The sequence below is a fragment of the Strongylocentrotus purpuratus genome, unplaced genomic scaffold, assembly GCF_000002235.5.
Source record: "Strongylocentrotus purpuratus isolate Spur 01 unplaced genomic scaffold, Spur_5.0 spur5_scaffold_10, whole genome shotgun sequence".
NCBI lineage: Eukaryota > Metazoa > Echinodermata > Echinoidea > Camarodonta > Strongylocentrotidae > Strongylocentrotus > Strongylocentrotus purpuratus.
In genome coordinates, this window is record NW_022145595.1 from 11455259 (window position 1) to 11482286 (window position 27028).

A 27028-nucleotide genomic window follows, 5' to 3' on the forward strand; every position below is an offset into this window, starting at 1 on the left:
GCGAAATGACGACTATTTGACAATGGTTCGCGCGGTAAAGGTTCATGTGGCGGGAGCATCTGTGATTGGCCAAGATCTATAGACCGGATAAGGATAGTGACCTTTAACCTTTTTTTTCGGCTTCAGTTTGCTGATGCCTCGAATCAAGCAGCGAATGTGGTGTGCGCTAGCGTGCGTTTTCCGTACGCGTATATACGTTTCTCGATGAGGCAGCGCGCCGAGCAGATCGCGGGCCGCCGGGATCAGCGAAAAAATTGTTATTTACAAATAAATTTCAAGTATGGACTTGTGCACATGTAATGCTTCAACTTGAAGTTCAAGGCGAGCCTTCGTAATCAAGACGTCAATCAACAGAAATCAGAATTGACAGGTGCTGTATGAGAACGATAAAGAATTCAACAATAGCTAGACCCTAATCTATTTTTAACCTTAACAATCAGTTCTTGATGTATTTGTAGACATTTGCTGGATCGGAGTTGTACCCGACGGCCACGGCCGACTGCACTGCACCGTCCGAGTCTGAGTGTCGCTGCACTGATCCACTGCATGCACTGTGCACATTAAATATGTGCATATTGAATTGCGCATATCGCATGTGACAGTGACAACTGACATCATGATGTCAGTCACTCACCTCGGCTCAGACTCAGAGCAGTGTCTGACAAGACAGTGGCACAGCGACACAAACAATACAGACTAGGTCTAGTCAAGTAAACTAACAAACATCCTTTGCTGTTGGAAAATGGGAATAAAGCCTGGCGCTGATTCAGAATTTCCTATCCAAAATTGAGTTTGAGTTTGACCCGTCCGGCTTGCCATCATGGCGATGGAGATACCCTACTAAAACATACCCAAAACCAATTAAATTTCATCAATTGTTCAATTAGTGGTCATGATTTAAAAGGCGGTAGATCTATGTTTCTCACCTGTTTTGTTTCAATTTTCTTATTTTTTTTCCGAGTGTTTTTCCCCAAAACGAAGACTTTGTAATTGCACTTTCTCATGCGATTCACAGCAAACTGCTGCACAATACAATTGCATACCGTACTGATGGTGGGGTGCAGACATTTTTTATTTTCTGCCGTATTTACTCCGAATTTGGCTCAATGGCTTCTAAATGTGATTAACTTTATTTTAAGACTTTGTTCCTATTTTCAAAATATTGTTTCCTCCGTGTGATGCAGTCAGACCCAATGCAAGGGCAATGCTACTGACTGTCTCAATGTCTGAGGGGGTGCTTAATTTGTTAAGCATTGTTAAATAACTCAATGATATTTGACTTTGGCCATTTGCTTTGAATCCCTTACAGATCAGTTGAGAATAGAACCAACCTGAAGCAGTCTTCCTAGAAGAGAGGATGGCAGGCTTCGGACGCGGAGGGAGAGGAGCAGCTCTCTTGAAGCTCTTGGAGGAGCCGCAAAGGAGACCCGGTCAAAATGGAGATAGTACCAATGGAGACAAGGTATAGTCAAACAAAACAATAACCGGGGTGTGTTTCACAAAGATCCTAAGTCAAACTTAACTCTAAATTTGACTTAAAAATTATGGAGAGCCATTTGCAGCCTTATGAAAAATATATTCAAAGGCAAAATTTCAAGTATTTTTGACTTTTTTTTTAGTAATTCCACATCAAGAACATAAAATCTCCTTGATTATTGAAAATATGAATGATTCAAAATCAACAATTTATGTCTTTTAAAATGTAATGGTAGTAATAGTTAGTCTACACCTTCTCAGTTATGGTATATGATATCACTCAGTATGCCCCGATACAGATAAGACCCACCCTGTGATACTAGACTCCCCCTTCCAGAACACTTGTTTAATGACTTAATCCCAGCCAAATAAACCCCAAATTGTATACATCTCATACGAACCCCCAAACCTCCAAACAAAAGACTTCCTGCATGTCTCCCTCTCAATAATTAAAGCCCCCTTTGTTTGATGAGACCCTTTCCCAGAACAGCTTACATGTGTTAGCTAGATGACCATGAGAATGAACTTGGGAATATAATGAGTGTGCCTCCCTCTTGAAAGAAGAGAGGAGTTCAGACCATCACCAAGCTCACACCTAAGATCTTGGCTACTTTACAACTTCTGAATATATATTGATACTGAAACTATGTGACCCATGGTTTTTTAGAGTTAATGAATTATACTCTTGTATATTACGCTTAAAGTCACATAGAAGTCAGCTCTTATGGGGAATTCAACACCGTTCGGGTGTTTATCCAATAACAGGTGTTGTCAATCACCAGGGTTAGCCTTCAGTTTTATGACCATTAGACCTTATGTAATGCTTTGCTTTTCCACTACCCGAAGCTCTCCGAGCAATTAGGGGGTAATTCTTGACTGGCCAACAGGTTTGCTGTGTGCAGATTTGCACTCCCATTAATGGTATTTCCACCAAGTCTGGTGTTGGCGAATTATGGCATTCTGCACATGGAAACTGCCGATCCAGTCCCTTTAAAATACAAGTCTGAGCACCTCTTTATTTATGTACCTCTCGATATTGCAATAACTACAAATACACCGATCCCAAACACAACAATATGATTTAAATTAACTAGAATCAGCCACTTTCAAAACTTTTGTGTTTTCATTAACCATTCATCAAATTTATGAACTGTCAAATTTTATAAAGGTCTGTTACTGAATGATATAGAATGTGATTATGGGGGGTCATTTCTTAACAATGCTGTTTAAGATTCTTATTTGATTCTTTTTATGAATGCTTGATATGAAACTCGGCTGTTGAGAAAGTACCATGTATAAGCATACCAGTAGCTGCCAACCATTCCTGTTTTTGGTCTTCAAGCTATTGTCTTGAACCCCAGATTCTTCTCTTTTTCTGAAACATTTCATGTGAAAACTATACAAAATACAACCATTCCTAATTTTGCCTTGAGACTTTAAAAAATTTCATATGTTTGCTATGGAAGGTTGGCAACTATAATAAGTCTATGTATCAAAACATTAATTTGTAGACTTTTGAAGATTACCTAGAAATGTCATTCCCGTGACGAATTGAAGTTATAATAACTTTGTTTATGACTGTATGTAGGTTGAAGGTAAACCAGCTAGCAGACCTGATACTGCACCGGTACCTGGTGCCCCTAAACCCGGTGCCCCTAAACCAGCGTTTGGGAGGGGCCTACAGATGGCTGCCATGCAACAACAGATCAAGAAGGAGGAGCCAAAACCGCCAGGTAACGAGGGCCTTTTCTCTCATATTTCTAAAGCTCATTTACAGTTCTGGTACCTAAAAGGAAATCGGAAAGAAACCTGTTGAAAAGTGTCTTGTGTTGTTCTCCTTGTATCAAAAAGATACTTCCAGTTAATGAGGGCCTTCTCTGACATATCTTAAAGCCCCACTGTCCTACTTGTAGCTACTTGCTCCCTCTATATAGAATACTTCCCCAATTGGTGCCTGTTGGTCCCCCATGATCCTCTTTTTCTTATGTTAGTTGAGAGCTGAGTTAATGAGATAGCCACCTGTCCACTGACCTTGCAGGGCGGTCTAATCCCTCCTGTAAGCTAGTACTGATAAGCTTTAAGGCTCGTTCAGATATTTAAAAATTAACACTTTTTTCACCTGTCAGTGACCTTGCTGTGTGGTCTAATCCCTTCTGGCCCAGTAGTATTGACGGTCTTTGAAGCCCTTTTGCAGTTCTGGTAGCAAAAACAAAAGTAAGAAAGAAACCAGTTAAATATAGTCTTGTGAAATCTGTCGAAAAGGTGGGCTTTCCAAAACTGTACATGACCTTTAAAGATTATTTTGTATGCACATGCTGTCAAATAAACATTTATTTCAATTTTCTCATTCATCTACAGAGAACTAAATTTTGAAAACATTTCTCAAATCTCATGCAAACTAGGGTGTGTTTTTAGACTTTAAACTTTTTTTTGCTGGTACTCTAAAAGCCACTGTGTCTCTTTGTAATTATCACTGAAAATGCTGGCTGTCCTCATATCCATTGCGCAATCTCTTCTCAGCTTGATGTAGTGGTTTTAGAAGCATTTCAACATTTCCTGTAGGGAATACCCTGCAAGGATGAGTCATAGCATGACTTTGCCTGAATTTACATATTCAGGGATGCCAAATTTTAGGCAATTGCCTGAATTCAGACCCTGGCGAGTTATTTTTAGACCATAGTTTAGGCTTTTTTGTGTACAAAATAGCTCATTCTAGGTGATTTTCAGGCCCTCTGATCAATTCTAACTGGCATCCCTGCATTTTACATATTACAGATCCTTTAAATTTCAAACCAACATAGATACACATTTTATCTTTCAAAAATGGATGTAGCAAATCCTAGGTAAAGTTGAAAATCAAATCCTTGACTGTAATATATGCCATAGGTGCAAGATAATCGATGAGATTGGATGTAAATACAGTCAAAAACAACTAGAAATATCATTAAAATAACAAAATTCTGTAGTAGTATATAGTAACCACACATCAATTCTTTTTGTTGGTAAACAATACATAATACCTCACAAAGTTCCAACATTTGAGGAATCACAAGTCTCGATATTGAGTTCAGCCAGCCATCATATTTGATCTTTGACATTGTTCTGCAGTAGACTGCAGATGGCAGCAGAGAGAGGAAAAAACTGCATGCCTTGGATCATATGACGGCTGGCTAATCTTGATTTTGAGTGCACTCATGAGTCTTAAGATATCATAATTTCTTTGATATATTATGGATGCCTATTTTAGGGCCATGAAAATGAAGACATATTGTTGTCATATGAAATCCAATCCATTTAATTCTACAGCAAATACACAATTAGATTGAGAAATTGTTTATTCCAGCTATGCCAAACATGTGATTTTAACTTACTTACTCTTCCTAAGTTGAATTTTGCATAAATCAAACTATATTTTGCATTCCGAACAGATTTGACTTATGTTGAGTGTACTTCGTTTATAATCGATCAGTGCTTTAATAAAAATTATGTTATTTCATTTTGTTCTTTAGGGGGCCAACAAAGTGCGCAACAGCAGGCAGCACCCACATCGTTTGGGCGTGGGTTCTCAGGCATGCCTATCGGACGGGGCTTTACTTCACAGCAGCAGCCGACGGCGCAGAAATCACCCGCTCGTCAGACCCCTTCACCAGCTCGTCAGTCCCCCTCACCACCAGGGAAATCCCCCTCGCCGACAGGGAAATCCCCTTCACCGAGCATGATGACGTCATCCTCAGCTGCGTCTTCGGCATACCCCTCCCCCGCACCGACACCGACTCCGTCCATGGGACCCGGTGGGGATACCCGGGATAGGTTTGCAAACCTGGATGAGAAGATGGGCCATCTTTCGCTTCAGGGGAAGGAGATCCATGGCACAGCTGGGAGAGAGTAAGCAAGCGTGTTTAAATTTCAGTTTGGTAGCAGCATGGACCTATTACGGATGGACATTCATCGTTTTCTTCACAAATTCATTGTGATTGTCTCCATCAATGTCGTCTCAATAACATTCCGTACATGTTTCTTCCCTTTGGTCTCATCATGGTCGCCGGCAAAAAGCCGGGACAGAATCAAGATAGGGATTTTACACATGTTAATCTTCATGCGCAGAAGATAATTACTCGCCTAAATCATGGAAAATAGATGTGCAGTTCTGGCTTATGATCGGAAATTGTTGTTCCGTGTACTGTACACATATTTTTTTTTGAAAAACATGTTGATATTACCAGATAGAGGTTATTTTTTGATTTTTTGGTTGTGATTTAAAATCCTGTTTCCCCCTATTTCCTCATAATATTCCAGAGTTACAACGCTCAGGGTTGATACAGATCAGGCCTTCTAATTGTTTTATAAGGTCATAGGTGTGTGCGAAAGTTTGCGAATCGGTAATAATACATTTCATATCACCAAAATCGTCTGCTTTTCAACTTTGCTGTTCCCCATTGAGGATGCTTTTATATAAGACACACTCTTACAGAGCACACCATCCAAAGGAAACCCAAGAGAGGGAAACTGCTCCTTTGTCAATGACCGAAAATGCTTACGCAGTCGTTATTGTTAAAACAGCTGAATGTTCTCATTAAGATGCACATAATCAGAAGGCGGCGACTATGATTGGATCAAAGAAAGAATCACGTTGAATGTCCATCCGTATTAAGTCCATGGAAGCAGGGAGGTCGACAAACAAATACAGTGAAACCTGTTTATAAAGACAGCCCAAGTGAGACAAGAAAAGCAGTCTTTATCGGCAGGTGGTTTTTATGTACCGGTTCCTTTAGTAACATGTTTCAATGAGAAACCATTTTCAAGGGAAACAAGAAATGTGGTGTTTGTAGACAGGTGGTCATTAGTACTAGTGGTCACTAAATCAGGTTTGACTGTATTCAAACGTAAAATTTAAATGTGGAAAGAGTATGAACTGATGTACATGCAAAGCACAAACTCACTTGTGGCCAGCCTCCATTGCCTGTTTATTTGCGTAAAGGCTCTAACGTTCTTTCATGCACTCTGGTGCGATGTCAGTCATATTTTTAAGCATTTTCAAACACATTTTGTGACTGATATTCTATTAAAATTTTTGGTTGATAATAAATATTAACCGGTTGCTGAATTTCAAAACTGACAATCCTTTAAATTTCACTGTAGTTCAATTTTTTGATGTATGATAATAATAATATTGGCTTTCTTTAGTGGTATATCAGTTATCCCACTAAAGGGCAGCCAATAATATATAATTATATCACTAAAGTTCATTTGCTCTCACATGACCTATATATGTGGTCGCTCTGTTTTAATACAGTGCTCAGTTAAACGTGCCTGATAATTACCCAATTTAAATCGGTTTCCCGATTTTTTCCTGATTTTTTTTTTTTCTTCCAGATTTTACTCCTTTTTTCCCAATTTTCTTACTCAAAAGGGGGGGGGGATGTTGTTAGATGCCATTCCCCCCCCCCCATCCTTTTTTTTTGTTCTTTTACTCAAAGGGGGCGTGGTTGAGGTGGTTTAGTGCTCACTATCACCCCCGGTTTTAGTACAGTGCTCAATTAAAATATTTCTTTTGCATTATCTTGAAGGGTTAAGGCTGCGAGTAACTACATCCGTATCAAGTGCGTGAACAAAGCGGTGTGGCAATACGCTGTATCCTTTGATCCGCCGATCGAGAGCAAGAAGATAAGATTGCGGATGGTCTTCGATCACTCGGATGTGATCGGTAAAGTCAGAGCATTTGATGGAGCAGTCCTCTTCTTACCTCACAAACTCCCTCAAAAGGTCTGTATCTCAATCATTTCTATCAAGTTGAATATCTCCTTATTTCCCCCTTCCAACTCTCCTTTGCTTATTTCTGTAGCCCTCCTGCATCTAAAGTATGTTAATTATGCATTCAATATATTTGTTTAATTTCGTTTATTATCTGTATAAAATTATACACACTTAAAATATTGTATCAAACCATATTATGTTCATGAAAATGTATGATGAAAAAAAGAAAAAAGATGCAAAAACCAATAAATCAAAATCAAGTCCTCTACCTTCTCTTTCCCTTTTCTTTTTTTCCCTCACTTTTATCTCTTTTCCCCCACTCAGTTTCTCTCGCTGCATAGCTATCTTATTTCATTTTCTTTTCCTCTTTCTGTTTCTGTCTGTCTCTCAATTTGTGTAGCTTTCTTCTCTCTCTCTCTCTCTCTCTCTCTTTCTCCTTTTTTGTCCCCCCTCTCTCTCGCTCCATCTCTTACTGGCTCTCCCTGTCTCTCCCTTTCTTTTTTTTTCTCTTTCTGTCTCAGACACACATATAAACACATTCAATCTCTCTTTCTCTCTCTCTCTCTCTCTCTGTCCTCTCTTCCTTTCACCCTTTCTGTCTTTTACCTCCCCCCCCCCCCCAACTCACAAAGTGACACAAAACACACACTGTACTCTCATATAAAATACGTTACTCTAGTAAGGATGTCAATATTTTGCATGCAAGGATTTACTTTGAAATATATTTTAAATGCTACAAAAATAATTAAAATTTTGTTTCGTTATTAGCATCACCATGATCTTTATTTGTATTTGTGCTTCACCATTCCCCTTTTCCAGTCAGAATCGGTAGCAGTGATGTTTTCCATTCAGTGATACATTCTTCCTCATTTTAGTCTAAAAAATTATGATATTGTGTATGAACTGTGTAATCATATGTATTATATATTCAGTATTGTATAGATTATTACTAGATTATCTTGTATTGGAGATAAATAATGTTATGTTTTAACTGTTATTGTTTCTTTGAATGAAAACAAGGTGACATTGTTTGAAAGTGTTCGGCTTTATGACCAGGAAACTATCACCATCAAGATTATTCTGGTCAAGGAAATCAACCCACAGGAATGCACACAAATCTACAACATCATCTTCAGAAAGTATGTTGCATTTTATCCTCTCTCTCCTCTCTCTCTGTCTCTCTCTATCTCTCTGTCTTTCTCTGTGCCTCTGTCTCTGTCTCTCTCTATCGCAGTCTGTCTGCCTCTCTCTATCATTGTCTGCCTCTCTCTCTCTCGCTGTCTGTTTACCTCTCGCTTTATTTCCCTGTGTTTCTCTCTCTCTGTGTTTCTCTCTCTCTCTCTCTCTCTCTTTCTCTTTCTCTCTCTTTCTCTTTCTTTCTCTCTCTCTCTCTCTCTCTCTTTCTCCCTCTCTTTCACCTTTTCTCACTCACTCTCTGTGTCTCTTTCTCTCTTTCAATAAATTTATTATTCATCAGGTGGTTTTTGTACACGTGTACAAAATGTCATTGTTTCTCCTCAATATAAAGATTAAGGATATGTGTTTTTGTGTGCAGAACATTTTGCCATTAGGGACCTCTAGAATAGGTTTGAGATAGCGTATGGTGATTAACAAATAGATGAAAATACCTATTTAGCTTCTTAAATCTGTTCCTTTGTAGAAAGAAAAGAAATGTTTACCTTGATGACTATTCTACATGGTTTCCTCACATGATGAAAGAAAAGTTATTTTAAATTTTACTGCTTTCTGTTACATGAAACTCAAGATCATTTTCAAACAATTGTGTTCTTATTGTGTTGATCAAATATAAAATATTGTTCTTGGTGATTTACACTTTCCATTTTGTGTGGTTAATTTGATAGATATTGTTATACAGTGAAACCTGTCTATAAAGACCACCAAAGGGAGACAAGAAAAGTGGTCTCTATAGGCAGATGGCCTTTATGTACAGGTTTCTTTAGTACATGTTTCAATGATAAACCATTTTCAAGGGAAACAAAAAATGGGGTCTTTGTAGACAGGTGGTCTTTCTATACAGGTGGTCACTAAAGCAGGTTTTACTGTATCTTTATCTTTTTTTCTTCTTTTTTCTTCTTTTTTCTCAGGGTGATGAAAATACTTCAGATGAAGCAAGTCGGACGTCATTTCTATAATCCCACCACGCCCTCCATTGTACCCCAGCACAAGTGAGTAGGCTTTATAGAAGTATCGCACAGTTTCAAATCAACATTTTCATTTCACCTTATCAACCAGTTTTCATTAACCTGAGATACATTTTCACACGATGGTCATCTGACCTGAATATGCACATGCATGACTCCACACTAACTTTTTTTTTCATTAGGGTTTAGACTGAATTTTAGGGCCATTTTATGCTTTGGGCCCTATGTAAAATTTCTGAAATTTGGGGGTCGGGACCTAGATTTTGAGCGCCATGTGTCCCTGGCCCTTATTTAAAGGTAAACTTGAGTTCTGGTAAAAAAAAGAAAATGAATTCTCACAGAATCAAACAAAACTTAATGAGTAATGAGCATAGAAAGATAAGGAAATCAAGGTAAGTAGGCCCAACACCATTTGTGTAGTCCCATATACATCTTTCTGTGTACAGTGCTTGTTACTTTACCAAGACTGGGCCAACTTTATTATGATTTTGATGACTCCAGAAGCTTGCAGTACACACCAATACCTACATGCTACATGATCAACTTTTTCTGATCCATTCCACACCCTTTTTTTCACAATGCAATCGCATGACCAGAACTCAACTTTATCTTTAATAGCGTTGAGCCCTGGTATATGATATGATGAATATATTGTTTTCTACTAACCATTGTACATGTAGTCAGTGTCAAATTTCTAGTCAAGAGCAATTTATGACTTGTTTCATATGTAATTACAATTTTTCTTGCATAAAAATGAAGTGAAGAATTTCTTTGTCATGAAGATGAAGCTAATCAGGTGAAGACTTGTTATTCTATTGTTTATTTATTGAATAGGCTCGAGATGTGGCCTATATATATCACAGCTATCAGCCAGTAAGAACGAGATGTCATGTGATCAGAGCATCCATTTAATGCTCCACGGACTGAGTATGATTACGTGATATCTTGTATCTAAAACTTGGAGTCCATATTTTTTTTAACGTTGCGGTTTACTTAAGTGATGTTCTATTGTTTTGTTGTGTTAATCAGATATTGTATGTAAATTATTATATGTTTTTAATGAGAAGTGGAAATAAATGAAATAAAATGAATGAAAATTGTTTGTTTATTGACTAGACTTGAGATCTGGCCTGGGTATATCACAGCTATCAGCCAGTACGAGGGAGGTCTCATGTTACACGCCGATGTATCGCACAAGGTCCTATGTAACGAGTCAGTACTAGAAAGCATGTAAGTATTAAATCGTTTAACTGAAAACCGTCCGGTTTTGACTGGCGGTTAAACGGAATTGGAGATATCCGTGATGTTACAGCACTAATCTATACCGTTTTGTGTGCCTGTCATCCAGAGCAAAACAAGGCCCGTCTTCATCAGCTCGAGTTTGCCAAGTAACCCGCTATTTTAACTATCCCGATCGCAATTAACCAGTTAATTTGCGTCTTCATCAGCCCGCAGTTGCAATTAGCAGGATATTTGGTTGAGAAAATATCCAGAGAAATATTGGTCTTGTTTCCAAATATCCCGCTTTTTGGGAAATAGCTGGCTGATTTGCGCCCGTCCAAGCTAATTTGTGATGAGCGCATCGGTCTGGTGAAGACGCAATTTTGAGCTTCGGGATAATATCCAGAGTCTGAAAATAGCAGGTTATTTGGCAAACTCGAGCTGATGAAGACAGGTCTGTAGTAATCAATGTTATCCTGAACCATGATGTCTGTCTAATATTGAAACTAAGGAGAGTAAAAGTGTCAGTATCTCTCAAAAAGAGCTTCCAAAATTATATCATGATTTGGACAAATAATAGTATTCATAAGCATACTTGTTAAATTTGTGAATAAAAAACACTTTGCAGGGCAGCGTTTTTAGTCACAGGCAAAATAGTCATTTTGAAATGAAATAAGATTTTCAAACCCACTGCATGTCTTATGCAATCTCTGGTTGTGGTCTGTATAGTAATCGTTCTGATTGTCTAACTGCATTATAATTGCAATATAAAGCACTTAGAAACATGATATTATATTGACTATTACTATCATGAATTGCAGGCAATTGTTATTTGTTAAAGGGATTCTCAGATTCTGAAACAAAATCCTGGATTTAGCTCGTGCTGCAATGATAATTATAAACCTTGAGGTCAGTCAGGAACCCCATGACTTTAAAAGCCGATCGCCTGTCTGATTATCAAGATATTTATGATCGGAAATTAAAATTTCATTTTTTAGTCTTTAACAGATTTTATAACACTACAGTCTATTGGGGGAAATGAGTATGGTAAAACCGGTCACTCAAAGATTTTAACTTTATAAGGCACTTCATGATCATTTTGAAGCGCAATTTTTTTAGGACTTCAATATTACACCATATCACAGACAGCGATAACACGTAGGGCCATGCGTCTCAGATATAACATTGTTAAACGATGCATTTAAATTGACTATTATTGTGATATATGTTGAGCACACCTTAGTTCTTTTGTATCAATTGCAAATTTTTGGATTTCAATCCTGAAAATAAGTCTAGTGGCATCGAAACGAATAAATATTCATAAATGAATAACAACAACAAACTATCGCTTTTTATTTGTTCCCAGGCAAGCTATCTACCAGCGCATTCCAAACAACATCAGGTTCCGAGAGGAGTGCGTGAGACAGATCGTTGGGACGGTGGTTCTGACCCGCTATAACAACAAGACGTACAGGGTAGACGATATTGACTGGGACTCCAACCCTCAAACCACCTTCAAATCACGAGACGAAGAGATCTCCTTCATAGATTACTACAAGTAAGTTACCATATTTCTTCTTCGATTATGAATAGCGGTCCTTATGAATATTTAAGGGACTTTGTAATAATGTTCGGATGAGAGAATGGTGCTAAGGTAGTGACTTAAATAATAAATGTATAATTAAAGATGATCTGAAAGTTTGATTGAAAACAGACCATTATTAATGATAAAAATTGGGGAAAAACTGATCTGATGGATTCTTTAATTCTCCCAACTATATTATTACAATTTAATTACATTTTTGGTGAATTTTAATTGTCACAAAGCAATGAATTGGCTCTATAGAACATTCCAGACATTACAGTGTTGAAAGATTTGTCTGTCTTATGTCTTATTTTTGTGGACAAACCATTGGGAAAACTCAAAAAATGGTTGGAAGAATTTACTAAAACTGCAAGAGTGCACCAGAATGGCAGAAGATAGAGTGAAATGGAGAAATGTTGCAATCAACCTCCGAACCGGGAGAAGATACTTAGATAGATAGATAGAACCATTCACAGAGTTTTGAATTATCGTCTGATCTTGTCCACACTCTTGTGTTTAGTAAGAGCCACAGTCCTGAGATCACTGATCCAGGACAACCATTACTCATCAAGTTTTATTAACTTGTAGGACTATTTACAGAGCTTTGAATTATCTTTTGATCTTACCCATTTGTCCCCACTCCTGTTTTTAGGAAGAGCTACAGCCTTGAGATCAGTGACCCAGGCCAGCCACTACTCATCAGTAGAATCAAGAAGAAACAGCTCAACAATCCAGGGGTATGTTCTACGTCCATCTTTATTCTTATTTTGTTGTTATATTTATTGATTAATCTTTCCTCAAACTGTTTGAATACCTGTTTGAAATATCAAATAAATATATAAGTGAAAATTAAGGTTGTGAGAATCATATATGTGACACATGTATATTTTTCCCACTCTTCTGCTCCCTATCATTGATTTTTTACATTCATTAAATTGGGGTAATCTTATATTAGCTAAAGCACTATCGAAAAATGATAACATTTTTTTCTCTGTAATAATATTGCCTTTTCAACTCAGTTTTGTATCTGTTGTATTATCGTCATATCCCTTTTTGGTGTTAATTTTTGTATTTTCCTCGTGTTCTACACTTGTTTACATTATATTCTAATATCATATCCATTACCTGTATTTATTTTTATCATGCATGTAAACAAAACAAATTAATATGGAAATTAAACTTATCTTACTGTTAAAATTTTGTAGAATAGAAACTTATCATTGGTGCTTGCCCAGCTACCTGTACACGAAATCATCCAGCTTGTGCAAAAATAGCACAAGTTTATTGCAACGCATCAAATTCGCATTACTTTTGATTGACCGTGTGATGTCACAGTGCTTATCAGTTAGTATTTTATTTAGATTTTTTCTTCCATAAGTATAAGCCTAATGCGATTTCAATACGAGATAAGTAAATTACTTAGCTTAGCCACTTACTTAGTAAATTTTTTACTTATGCTAAGTATTGAATTGAATACTGGCCCTGGTGATTAAGTAGTATTTGCTTTTTATCCTTGCAGACCCCAGTGGAAGAAGAGATCCGATTGATTCCAGAGTTATCTAGTCGTACAGGACTCACAGATGATATGAGAGCAGACTTCAGAATCATGAAGGTATCAAACAATCCTCCTAAATATATCACCTTTTAAAGCCCCACTGCACTACTTGTAGCTACTTGCGTCCTCTATATAACAAACAAGGCCTAATCGGTGACCATTGGTCCAAGTGGTCCCCTTTTTCTTATGTTAATTGAGAGCTGATTTGATGAGATAACCACCTGTCAATGACCACGCAGGGAGGTCTAATTCCTCCTGGCCAAACTAGTGCAGATAGGCTTTAATCTAACTTCAGTATCATTTAAAAAAAAAATTTGACTGCAATTTTCTGGAGGAAATATGGCAACGGTGAATCTGAATGAATTAAAACAATGTAATGCTGCAAAAAGGGGACATTTTGTACTGAGCATCATTTTTTTTGCTTTCATTATGTTTTGCTCTATAAAGATTTGATAATATATTCTAATATTTAGTTAAACAAATCATTCTCCATGTTGCATAACAATTGATTCACATTTGTCAAGGAATTCTCCTTTAGCAAATCAAGTATTATTCTTAGTGTAGAGTAAAATATAAAGACCTTTTTTTTATTTAAAGGGTTTGGTGAAGGTAAACTGCAAGTAATTTAGGGATAAAAAGTTCTGTGTTTACAGCTTAGTCAACAGAGTTTAGCTCTCCATGTGAAGGATTTTATTAAAGGTAGTGGTACAATTGCGGTTCAAGGGTTTTGGGTGCAAAATATCCATTCAATATTTTTAAAATATTGCCTTCAGAGGTTTAGATGGCAATATTTCAACCTAAATTCGCCAAAAAACAGAAATATATGCCTAAATGTTGAAGTGCATTCGCAATATCTATCCAGGCCGGATGGATATTATAATTTACCAAATACAGTCAAACCTGTCTATAGCGACCACCCAAGGGAAACACACAAAGTGGCCTTTGTAGACAGGTGGTCTTTGTAGACAGGTTCCTTTAGTACACGATTCAATGAGAAACCATTTTCAAGGGAAACAACAAATGTGGTCTTTGTAGACAGGTGGTCTTTGTAGGCAGGTGGTCACTAAAGCAGGTTTGACTGTATATCAATTAGTAGGCGGTTTCCCGGCAAAATTTGTATCATGTATTAGTAAAAACATATTCTTTCACATGATTGATAATAAGAGCTTCCATTTTATTTTTTGAGAGGACGTTTCCAAAACTGGTCTATACCTTTAACCTCTATGGGTGGGACACTTCAGATGAAATATTGTCATAGTATTTATGATACCACTGTTGAATCATTGCTCACTAAAACTTGAACAGGATCTAGCCATGCATACAAGGGTCACACCTCAGCAGCGACATCAGTCCATGCTCAAGTTCATCAAGAATGTGTATGCCAATGAACAAGCCGCAGAAGAGCTCTCAGGGTGGGGACTGGAGCTGCAACATGACCTCCTTCAGGTGAGTGATTAGAATATCAATACCGGTTTTATATCAAGTTCTTCACCGTAAAGGTAGTCACCGAAGAATCAAAAGTGTTTTGAATTGATGCAAAAGTCATATCATTGCAAAGGGGAAGCCTTACTAATCAAATATAACAACTTCCCTCTTCAAAATAAGTTTGGGGCCTGCAGTAATCATCTTTTAAAAACGTTAATTTTGAGATCCAGATTTTCTGCCTTCAGAGGTCCTCCGTAGAGCATCACGATTCGTCACGTCACATGCGAGACACAGCTAGCCACAAAATTGCATGTTACGCCTTTCCATGATATCTACATGATTTTTCAGCAAATTATTCATGTTTTTCAAGAGAAAATCTTTCCATCCATATATAATTTGTCCATAATTATTTGTTTTGATTTTTTTTCGGGTGACTACTTTAACTGAGATTACATTATAGTGTTCATTCTCCACGCCATGTGGAACATTCCAGCTAGTCGCCTCTTTTTTTACGGGCGCCCACATGGTAATCCAACTGCAATTAAGTTTGGTATGGATTTTGGGAAATGCTGGTTGTACACTTTATTTCATTTTATTTGTTGTCTATGTCTGTTAGTATATTCATGTAGACTACATGTTAGGTATGAATACGTACATTATTTATGAATTTGATTATTTATGTTTTAGATCTAGCTTTATGCACACTTGAAGATGTTCATTTGTGTTTATAATTGATGTAGCTTTGTACAGATTTGATACAAGGTGATATTTCTTAAATGTTTTGATCGATTGTTTTTAGTTGACAGGGAGACAGCTACCTCTGGAGAACATCAAGCTCGGTCGTTCATCGTTCAAGGCGTCGAAAGAAGCTGACTGGGGGCGTGAATGCACCAGACAACATGTCATCACGGCGGTAAGTCTTATCTAACCTTCACTTCATCATCTTCTATTTCCTGGTTGTTTTTTTAATTTTAGATATGTTTTCATCGCCATATCAATAAAAAGCAGAAACCTTTTTATTTTTTGCCTTATGGAGCAGTACAGTATTTCTTTTTAATGTTTGTATGTTTTGCTAATTTACCATAAGATAATAAAACCAGTTGAAAATTAAAGAAGATTGGCTACTAAGTAACATTCAAAATTTGTTGCAATCATTAATTCAGTGTTACCATTTGAGGGGAAAATATGGAAATTAAAGAAATGTGTTTCCATTTAAAAAAATTTGAACCACACAACAGAGAGGTCCCAATTTATCGCTCTAAAATTGACATTGGACTGTAAGGGAACCTTTGCTTGTGAATTACTTCCACCCCTTTCTTTTCTAAAAGAGTCCACAAGAGAAATACGCCACTTTTACATGTGAGACTTTGGACTTTCCAAACTATTCAAAATGGATTTCTAAAATAAGCTTGCTAATGGGAGATGAAATACTCCAATACTTGTGTCTTGTGTTTCTACATAAATTAAAAGTTTGAAAAAAATCATACATTTTCTTAGCTCTCTCTCTCTCTCTCTCTAAGTGCCATATCAATTCTCGCTACCCTAAATAGGTACGAAAATCTCGAAATTCGCGAGACGAGGTAATTTTCACTCTCTCGGGTCGTCACTACAACTTTCGGTATAGAGTCCCATCCCGCTGGCGCTAGCGCCTGTGTTCGCTGTGCAGAGTTTTCACGCACGCTAAAATCGATGCCAATCAGTGTAATTTGTACAGATTATAATATGCAATGGAAAGCTTCGGGCAGAATTAGTGACTTTAGCACAAAAGGCCGTTAAACTCTACCGTGAAAGAGAGGGTTGTGATCACGAACGCCTGCACAGGAAGCTGTAATGTCGAAAAGCTATCCCATAATGCAATGCGCGTTTTCAGGATTTTCCCCGGATCTCGGCAGAATCGCTATTTGGGGTAGCGAGAATTGACTGTGGTGATAATGCTGTTCCACAACCCTCGTCTCCTATAGCCTTCTCTATTAGCACCACTCCCAGTTCTTTCAATCCTCTTCTAACAATTTCTGTAGACTGTCCATCTATAGTATTCTCCTTCTTCCCCTACTCCTCCTTCCCATAATTTTCCCTGTCAAAGCAAGATTCTCTAGGCCTTCTTTACATGTCATGTGACCCATGAACTACAACTGCCTATTCAACATCTTACCTCTATGACCTAATATTCAACTCTGTATGGTTTGTTTTAAGGTCCCACTGAGAAACTGGGTGGTCGTGTTCACACGGCGTGATGCTCCCAAAGCAGCTGAGTTCATACAAATGATGAAGCAAGTCTGTCCACAGATGGGCATTGAGATTGAGCATCCCTCTATGGTGGAACTACAGGATGATAGAACGCAGAGCTACACGAACATGGTCAAGAAGTCTATCAACCCTCAGGTTAGCTAGCTATCATTTCTTAGTGGTAGTTGTATTGATGGTATTGGTGGTTGTGATGATGGTGGTGGTGGTTGTGATGATGATGATGATGATGATGATGATGATGAGGATGATGAACATCCCTCTATGGTGGAACTACAGGATGATAGGACGCAGAGCTATACAAACATGGTCGAGAAATCCATCAACCCTCAGGTTAGCTATTATTTTTTAGTGGTAGTTGTGATGATGGTGGTAGGATTTATGATGATGGTTGTGGTGGTGGTGGTGGTGGTGGTGGTGGTGGTGGTGGTGGTGGTGGTGGTGGTGGTGGTGGTGGTGGTGGTGGTGGTGGTGGTGGTGGTGGTGGTGGTGGTGGTGGTGGTGGTGGTGGTGGTGGTGGTGGTGGTGGTGGTGGTGGTGGTGGTGTGGTGGTGGTGGTGGTGGTGGTGGTGGTGGTGGTGGTGGTGGTGGTGGTGGTGGTGGTGGTGGTGGTGGTGGTGGTGGTGGTGGTGGTGGTGGTGGTGGTGGTGGTGGTGGTGGTGGTGGTGGTGGTGGTGGTGGTGGTGGTGGTGGTGGTGGTGGTGGTGGTGGTGGTGGTGGTGGTGGTGGTGGTGGTGGTGGTGGTGGTGGTGGTGGTGGTGGTGGTGGTGGTGGTGGTGGTGGTGGTGGTGGTGGTGGTGGTAATGGTGATTATGATGATGATGATGACAAGGATGGTATTGAGGATGAGGATGATGGTGTTGGTGGTGTAATGATTGTGATGATGAGGAAGATGAGGGTGATGGTGATGGTGGTGGTGGTAGTAATGATAGTGATAATGATGAGGATGAGGGTTGTGGTGGTGGGATGATGCAGGTATTGATGATGAGGATGGTGATGAGGATGGTGATGATGATAGTGAGGATAAGGAGGATGAGGAGGGTGATGGTGATGATGGCAATGGTGGTGGTGGTGGTGGTGGTGGTGGTGGTGGTGTTGGTGTTGGTGTTGGTGGTGGTGGTGGTGGTGGTGGTGGTGGTTGGGGGGGGGGGGGGGGGGGGGAGGGGGGGGGGGGGGGGGGAGGGGGAGGGGAGGGGGAGGAGGAGGAGGAGGAGGAGGAGGAGGAGGTTTTTGGTGTTGATGATATTGGTGATGGTGATGATGATGTTGTTGGTGATGATGATATTGGTAATGATGATGGTGGTAATGGTGATGGTAATAATGTTGATGATGGTTGTGGTGATGATGATGATGATGATGATGATATTGGCGATGATGATAGTGATGACCAGTACAATGCCATTAAACAAACTCAAACATTAATAACTACCAGTATGTGATTGCCCTTTACATATATCTATAGATGTTACTTTTTCTTTTTCTTTTCAGCTTCAACTTGTAATCGCCATCTTCCCTACATCCAGAGATGATCGTTACAGTGCCTTCAAGAAACTCTGCTGCATAGAGGCACCCGTTCCCTCTCAGGTACACAACACTAAAAACTAGTACTAACCAGTTGTAACCAGTAATAACCAGTTGTAACCAGTAATAACCAGTTGTAACTAGATTTAATCAGTTATAACCAGTAGTAATAAGAAATAGTTAAAATACATGTTGTAGTTATTTCATTTCCATTTTCAATTTCTATTTTCATATTTATTCCACTAATGCGATCCTTTATAAATTATCTCATACATATTTCTTTTGATACAAGAAGAACAACTGACTTTTATTTAATACGTTTCTTTCCAGTTTCCTTTTTGCTGCCGTAACTGTACACAAGCTTAAACCCCAAATGTTATTAATGCCATCTATTAGTCAGTCTCTATGTGTATTGCATTGTAATTCACTGTCACTAGATTAGGTTGAATTACCAAGTAATGTGTCCGGGTATGCAAAGGTCTCTAAAACACAGGAGGGTGAGGAAAATTTTATATTTATGATGAGAATTCCACACTATAGTAGGCTAGGGCACAGTGCATTACACAAGATCTAACTAGGCCTGCCTTCATCAGCTCGAGTTAGTCAAATAACCCGCTATTTTCAGACTCTGGATATATGCATCTTCACCAGACCGATACGCTCCTCACAAACTAGCTCGGACGGGTGCAAATTAGCCCGCTATTTCCCTAATAGTTGGATATTTTGGAAACAAGACTAACATTTTTCAGGATATTTTCTCGACCAAATATCCCGCTAATTGCAACAGCGGTCTGATGAAGAATTGAAGACACAAATGAACTGGCTAATTTGCGACCGGGATAGTTAAAATAGCAGGTTATTCGGCAGACTTTGGTGAGCTGATAAAGACAGGCCTTCTGGAACAGTGGAGGATGAGGGCAATTTATATTTATGATCAGAATTCCGTACGGTGGTAGGCCAAGGAACAGTGCAAGGTAACACAAGATCTAACCTTCTTAAAAGTGATGTCCATTCTAGGTGACTGACAACTCTTTTAATTGGGTTAAACACCTGAATGGTGTTTAATTCCCCCTGAAACCGACTACTATGCGTCTTTAACTGGTTAGTAGTCACATGATTAGACCATGTCTATTGTTTCGTTATCAGGTGATCAATGGAAGAACCATCTCACAGAAGCAGAAGCTGAGAAGCGTCACCCAGAAGATTGCTCTGCAGATCAACTGCAAACTTGGAGGAGAGCTCTGGGCTCTGGACGTCCCCTTGGTACGTATAATCGATCGCATTAAAGGCGCGTTCAGATAAGACAGAGCAAAACCTTGACGTTTTTTAAGCAGACCTATGGGGCGTTGCAAGAAAGTTGCAATTGATTGCAAGTTGCTAAATTTGTAACCACTAGTCTCCTAAATTTCCTAGGATTTTGTTAGGATTAAAGTTTCAGCAATTAAATTAAGTTAACTAGATCTAGCTTTTATTCTCCCTCCCCCTCTCTCTCTCTTACTGAGAAAGTTGAGTTGCAATTTATCGCAAGACTTACGCTTGATTTGGGGGATTTGTTCTTGCAATGCCCCATTAGACCTTTGTTGCACGCAGTTGCAATTCATTTACATGTTATAAAAAAAGCAGAGGCAGCTTTTTGCGTCGTCTTACCACGCCATATGTGAACGAGCCTTAACATTTGAAATTTGAGGGATTGACGATGAATAAAACTATTTAGCTGCTAGAGGGTATCAGAAATATTCATGCACGTATGAAATCCATATAATAATAAATCCATATATATAATAAAACCCAAACAAAATTTGGGTTTATATAGTACTTAATATGGGTTGAAAGGGCATATGGCAATTTCTATGACAAAGGCTTTTGTCATTCTACCAGGTCCCCATTTCTCTCCTGGGTATGGAGTGGCTAATGTAGATAAACGCCTTGCCAAAGGACATTAGTGACGTGTCAGGGATCGAACCCACAACCTTTGCATGTACAGTCAAGTGCTCAAACCACTTGACTATTTCACATCTATGTTTGCATCTTGCTGGAAGTTGTTTTGATGTGTTATTTGTTTGTCATTTTTGTCGCGCCTTGATCAAAGTTTCGGATACATGCTAGTTATAAATTCATTTAATTATTATTATTATTATGTATACAGAGCAAACTGATGGTGATTGGTATCGACGTGTATCACGATCCCAACCGAGGCAAGAAGTCCATCGGAGCATTCGTAGCCAGTATGAACCGGTAAGTCTTTCTCTTGTATGCCTCAGTCACACCTTTGCGTATTTGGTTTGCGTATTGCTGCGTATTTATGGCAATCCGTTTTATCATTTATTCCTATTTCTTGATATTAAGAAATGATTTTCTGTTGTGAAGCAATGGTAATTCTTGATATCAAGAAATAGGAATAAATGTCAAAACGGCTTGCCATAAATACGCAAAGGCGTGACTGAGGCATAACATCCCATATGGCAGGGCTACACACCAACAGGTGCCCAGGACACAAGGGCACCCTAAATTTAAGTCCGGGCCTACAAAATATGAGAATTTTCACATAGGGCTCATGCATGCAGACTCTCTAAAGTTCTATCTATCTATCTAGACCCGCTTCCAAAAAATTCAGTATGAGGCCCTACTCATGGCGAAGTTGAGACATTGCAATGCAAACTTTTGTGATTTAAGAGAAGGTTGAGTTCTGGGGAGAGGTGTAAAATAATTTGTGAGCGTTTTCATTGTTATTTTGCAAATGTGGAAGAACATCAGAGAAAAATAATATTTTCAACGGTGTGTTCATATAAAGTTTATCTTGCATATAAATTTTATTTTGCATTTAAAGTTTATCTTGCATATAAAGTTTATCTTGCATATAAAGTTTATCTTGCATTTAAAGTTTATCTTGCATATAAAGTTTATCTTGCATATAAAATTTATCTTGCATATAAAGTTTATCTTGCATTCATCAGTGATCTTACACTTTGATTTTCAAGGGTGTATTCATATAAAATTTAATCTTGCATTCATAAAAAAAAAAGAAAAAAAAAGACGCCTGGCTGGAATGCTCCCCAGGGAGTGGAGAATGTGCATACATTGTGTGCGGGTAAGCCTGAATCCTATGACCGGGGTAATAATATATATATATATATCTGTAAAGCGCTTTGAGAGGGCCTTTGGTCCTGAAAAGCACTATATATAAGAACTAGCTATTATTATTATTATAAGTGATCTGACAGATTGATTTTCAAGGGTGTGTTCATACAAAGTTTACATTGCATTCATTCATTACAGGGATCTGACCAGCTGGTTTTCCAGGGTATGTATTCAGACCCCACACCAGGAGCTGATCGGTGGTCTCAAGCTCTGCTTCACATCATCTCTCAAGAAGTACCATGATGTAAGTTCTGTTTCTACTTGAACTCTTTTTAGCTTAAAGCCCATCTGTACTAGTTATGCTAGGAGGGATTAGACCACCCAGGAAGGTCACTGACAGGTGGCTATCTCATCAAATCAGCTCTCAATTAACATAAGAAAAAGAGGATTATGGGGGACCAATGGTCACCGATTAGCCATTGCTTTCTATATAGAAGGGGCAAGTAGCTACAAGTAGTACAGTGGGCCTTTAAAGAGAAGGTTGAGTTCTGGGAAGTGGTAAAAAATTATGTGTGAGCGCTATCATTGTTATTATGCAAGTGTGGAAGAACATCAGATTAAAAATGTTCCCTGAAAAACATGGCTCTTCAAATGCCTCCATATTCTAGATATGACAAGTAAAAGCTTAAAAATGAGGCTCAAATTTTATGCCACATGGTTGTGTGATCCCATATACATCTTTCTGTGTAGAGTACTTGTTACTTCACCAAGTTTGTCACAAACGCAGTCACATTCATTTTTTTCGACAAACCAAATTGCTTGATTGCAGATCAACCATGCTTTGCCTGAGAAGATTGTGATCTTCAGAGACGGCGTCGGCGATGGGCAGCTGAACGTGGTAGCAACCTACGAACAGGAACAGCTCTCTCAATGCTTCAGCATGTTTGGTGCGGACTACAAGCCCCAGCTATGTATCGTAGTCGTCCAGAAGAGAATCAACACAAGGATATTCTCTGTTGCGGTAAGCGAACATTTCATCTTTCCAATTAATAATGATACTTTCTCCCTCTGTCCTTTCCCCTTTTCTTTCGAATATTCCTTGTCTTTTCCTTTGTAACCCCCCTCTCTCTCTCTCTCTCTCTCTCTCTCTCTCTCTCTCTCTCTCTCTCACTCTCTCACTCTCTCTCACTTGCTCCCACTCTCCTTTACCGTTTTCGTTTGCGCTTTTCTAGTCTTTTACTCTGTTTTGTCATCTCTTAGCACAGACTTCTCTTCTTTACTTTTCTAAACTGTGCACAGTTAGTTTACTTGTGCGCCTTTTTGACAAGAATTATTGCAGGTTTTTAATAACATATGCCATTACTTGACAAAGGCTCACAGCAAAAAATGTGTATATCATCTTTCTCTAACATTTGTTTTCACTATATATTGTTTTCTTCTCTGTTTATCTAACTCTCTAATCTTGTTATTGAAAGTCAATTCAATTTACCATACTGTTTTACTATAAATTACCCCTTTTTTATTTTTTGTTTTTTTAAACAAAATAATTGATTGTATTTGATGGATAAGTCTATGTCATGTATTTGAAAAAGAGCAACGTTTATTTTGCTCTAAGTCATTACTGGTTGTTGATGGCCTACAAGCATTGACATAGACAGGATCAGCTTAGTTAGGAGTTGAAGTGTGAGCAATCTATTATTTTTATTTCAATATTATGCAACAATCGCTAAAACGGCAGCTTCTTAAAACCTGAGAACTAGCAGCTAGCTTCAGTTTGCAAGTACATGTCTGAGAAAGGTGTCTCAAGCCTGCACTTAGACACCAAAACTCTCATACGTGTGATTAAATATAGATGTGTCATAAAAGTTGTTTCTAATTTCTCCAAACTATCCTGTTGAAAAAGTTTCAGCAAGTCTTTCAAATAACTTTATTTAGAAAGAAATTAAAGCCCCACTGCACTACTTATAGCTACTTGTGCCCTCTATATAGCAAACACTACCTAAGCGGTGACCATCGGTCCCACATGGTCCCCTTTTTCTTATGTTAATTGAGAGCTGATTTGATGAGATAATCACCTGTCAGTGACCATGCAGGGAGGTCTAATCCTCCCGGCCAACTAGTGCAGTGGGGCTTTGAGTAAAGTTCTTTATTGCGTTTGATTACAGGGCGGTAACTACGAGAACCCGTACCCTGGTATGGTCATAGATCACACCATCACGCGCCCTACATGGTACGACTTCTTCTTAGTATCCCAGCACGTAAGACAAGGTACAGTCACACCGACACACTACGTGGTGGTCCACGACAGCACTCAACTCAAACCTGATCACATGCAAAGGTATGTACGATCAATCATTACCCTCTACCCGAATTTCATGTTCTTAGAATTTGAGAATAGAAATAATACTTTCCAGCAGCCAATCAAAGCCCTTTTGATTGTGTGTGCTCTGTCCCTTTAGATTCAGCAAATATTGTTTGATATCGCCTTTCTATTCATTTTTGTGATTTACTCTGATGAGTGCATGTTGAAAAGCTTTAGTATGTCTGTATTAAATTTTGCTTCTGTTCTTTAATTTTGTAGTACCAATCTTCTCTTCAGTTACATCATAAAATTTAAAAGGCCATTTAGAAAGAATAAAAAACAAAGAGGAGTAGGAATGATAGAAACCCCTTTTTGTCAAAATATAAATCTACAAAAACTATCTTTAAACAACTTGGAAACATATCTTGGGTGTAATCTTTTAGTTTATTTGTAGCATATTATGCAATTCAATTTCATGCACTCATTGTAATTTAATTATTTTGTCATGTAATTTATAATATGTTTTCACATGTACAGTTGACTCTGCATAAGTTATATCTGTTGGTACTGCAAAAAAAAAGTTTGGTCCAAAAATTGATTCGACTTTCGGAAGCTTTGACTTGTGTGAACTTGAGTTATGCGGAGATGACTGTACTTGTATTTGAAAATTGCCCTTGTCAGGTGCCTCTAGCATCCTTTAGGAAGGATATGAGAGCATTTCTAAATGTTGTGATTATTATCCTTGATGTCAACAGGTTGGCCTACAAACTGACCCACCTGTACTACAACTGGCCAGGAACCGTCCGGGTGCCCGCACCCTGTCAGTACGCACACAAGCTTGCCTATTTGGTGGGACAGAACCTCCACAAGGAACCCTCGTTGGAACTGTGCGACAAGCTCTTCTTCCTGTGAAACCGGGGCCCACACAGACCATGCGTTCAACGTGCTAGCATTCAACTCTGTTTGCATGGATTAAACCGTTGCCCGAGGAACCGATCGACTCTCTTTCGTGGGATGAAGGGAGGGTCAAAAGCGACTCGATTCATTCCAGGTGCCAAAGAATTAATGTAGAAATACATGGTTTTTAAGTTGTTTGTACAGTTTAAGTAGTTTTCTTTAATAAGTTATATTTTTAAGTGTAAGATGTGCTGAAAAAGTTTGAATGAGATGAGAGAGAGAGAGAGAGAGAGAGAGAAAGAGAGAATGAGAGAGAGAGAGAGAGAAAGAGAGAATGAGAGAGAGAGAGAGAGAGAGATAGTCAAAGAGAATGACGTGAAATAAATATAAGACAACATGTTAAAAGAGAAGGAACACACATCTTTATTGTAGTTTATTCAAGTCTAAACACAGCTGGCCAGAAAAATTTTGATTGCAAAGCTATGTGAAAGCCCTTTCATGAATCAAATAGCATCAAATAGCGGCCATTACCAACATGAAATAATATAAATCTAAGTTGTATGCCACAATGCATATAAATAGAACCTATCTGGTCATGGAAAAGGGCAAAATTGGGTCATGGAAAGTCATGGAATTTGGCTCTCAAGTTTCTGTGAGAACACAGAAGCAACAACCCCTGAAAAAAACCTTTATTTCTTAGATTTATTGGTGCAGTGTAATTGAAGGATGTATATCAGTTCCCTATCTATAAACAGTGAATGTCTTCATAAGGAATTTGTGTTTGACCATTCAATTCTTTCAAAGAAGTTTTTTATCCTTATTGAGGAATTCCTGAAGAGTAATTTGTAATGGAATAAGAAAACAAAAAATAACCTCAACTATTTTCTTGCCCTCTTACAACTTGTATGCTATTAGAAGTGTTTGATTTTTGTTAAGTTATTATACCATGTGAACAAGGTTTTTGTGTTTTTCTTTCCTTCATGTACCCATCTAACATTCCCTAAGATGACCTTTTAAATGTGATTGTTAATCAGCCCTGTCAACCATTGTAATACAAGTACAGTCAAACCTGTCTATAGCGACCGCCCAAGGGAAACACAAAAAGTGGTCTTTGTAGACATGTTTCAAGAGAATCCATTTTCAAGGGAAACAAAAAATGTGCTCTTTGTAGACAGGTGCTCACTAAAGCAGATTTGACTGTACAATTAACTCTGTATAAGTCAAATCTGTTGGGACATCTAAAAGAGTTTAACTTTGTAAACTTTGACTTACGTGTAGGAAGTGTTAATGTTATAAGTTTTGCATTGTTTGGTACAAGAAATTGATTCCACATGGGAAAATCTGATTTGTGCAACTTTGAGTTATGCTGTGTTAACTGTATTTGAAAGAGTTTCAAGTCACTAAGTACTTCTTTTACAACCATCAAGATTCACTGAGGAAATCATTTTATCTAATCCATAACTGTGACCAACACGGTATTATCAGAAATGTCTTCTTTTTTCTCTTTTTTTTTAGGTGCCATGTTGTGTCTTTTAAAAGAGGCTATTTGAAAATTTGTAGTGATATGGGTTATAGATCACAAGAAGTTATGTTGAAAACATTGATATTTTTATCCTTTTTTAATCTGCAACAACTAGAGATGAGCAAATTTAGCTCATGAGTTTATTAAGTAGGTCAGAGAGAAGACGAATTTGATTTATTCTCATTTTGTTTTTTCACTAAAATTGATTGTACAAATCTTGACAATAATAGTGGGGAAATGTCATTGTCTGCTGATACACGTGAAGATATAAGTGAGACCTATCAAC

At 38.2% G+C, this 27028-nt stretch overlaps 1 protein-coding gene across 2 annotated transcripts; it reads left to right on the forward strand.

The window, feature by feature from the left end:
- Window positions 1-145: 145 nt before the first annotated feature.
- LOC583253 (seali) lies at window positions 146-25993 on the forward strand. 2 transcript variants are annotated; one of them, XM_030979494.1, is made up of 21 exons: window positions 146-370; window positions 1310-1462; window positions 3065-3209; window positions 4986-5361; window positions 7044-7239; window positions 8251-8369; window positions 9336-9416; window positions 10509-10622; window positions 11980-12171; window positions 12851-12935; window positions 13718-13810; window positions 15059-15199; window positions 15978-16091; window positions 17372-17560; window positions 18911-19006; window positions 20090-20206; window positions 21090-21178; window positions 22220-22325; window positions 22851-23042; window positions 24187-24359; window positions 25079-25993. In XM_030979494.1, exons 2-21 carry the CDS (start codon window positions 1358-1360, stop codon window positions 25233-25235), a joined length of 2880 nt encoding a protein of 959 aa, XP_030835354.1. In that variant the 5' UTR covers window positions 146-370; window positions 1310-1357; the 3' UTR covers window positions 25236-25993. The 2 variants fall into 2 exon arrangements, with proteins under 2 accessions (XP_030835354.1, XP_030835355.1); XM_030979495.1 differs by lacking the exon at window positions 146-370 and adding an exon at window positions 888-907.
- The last annotated feature ends 1035 nt before the right edge of the window (window positions 25994-27028 follow it).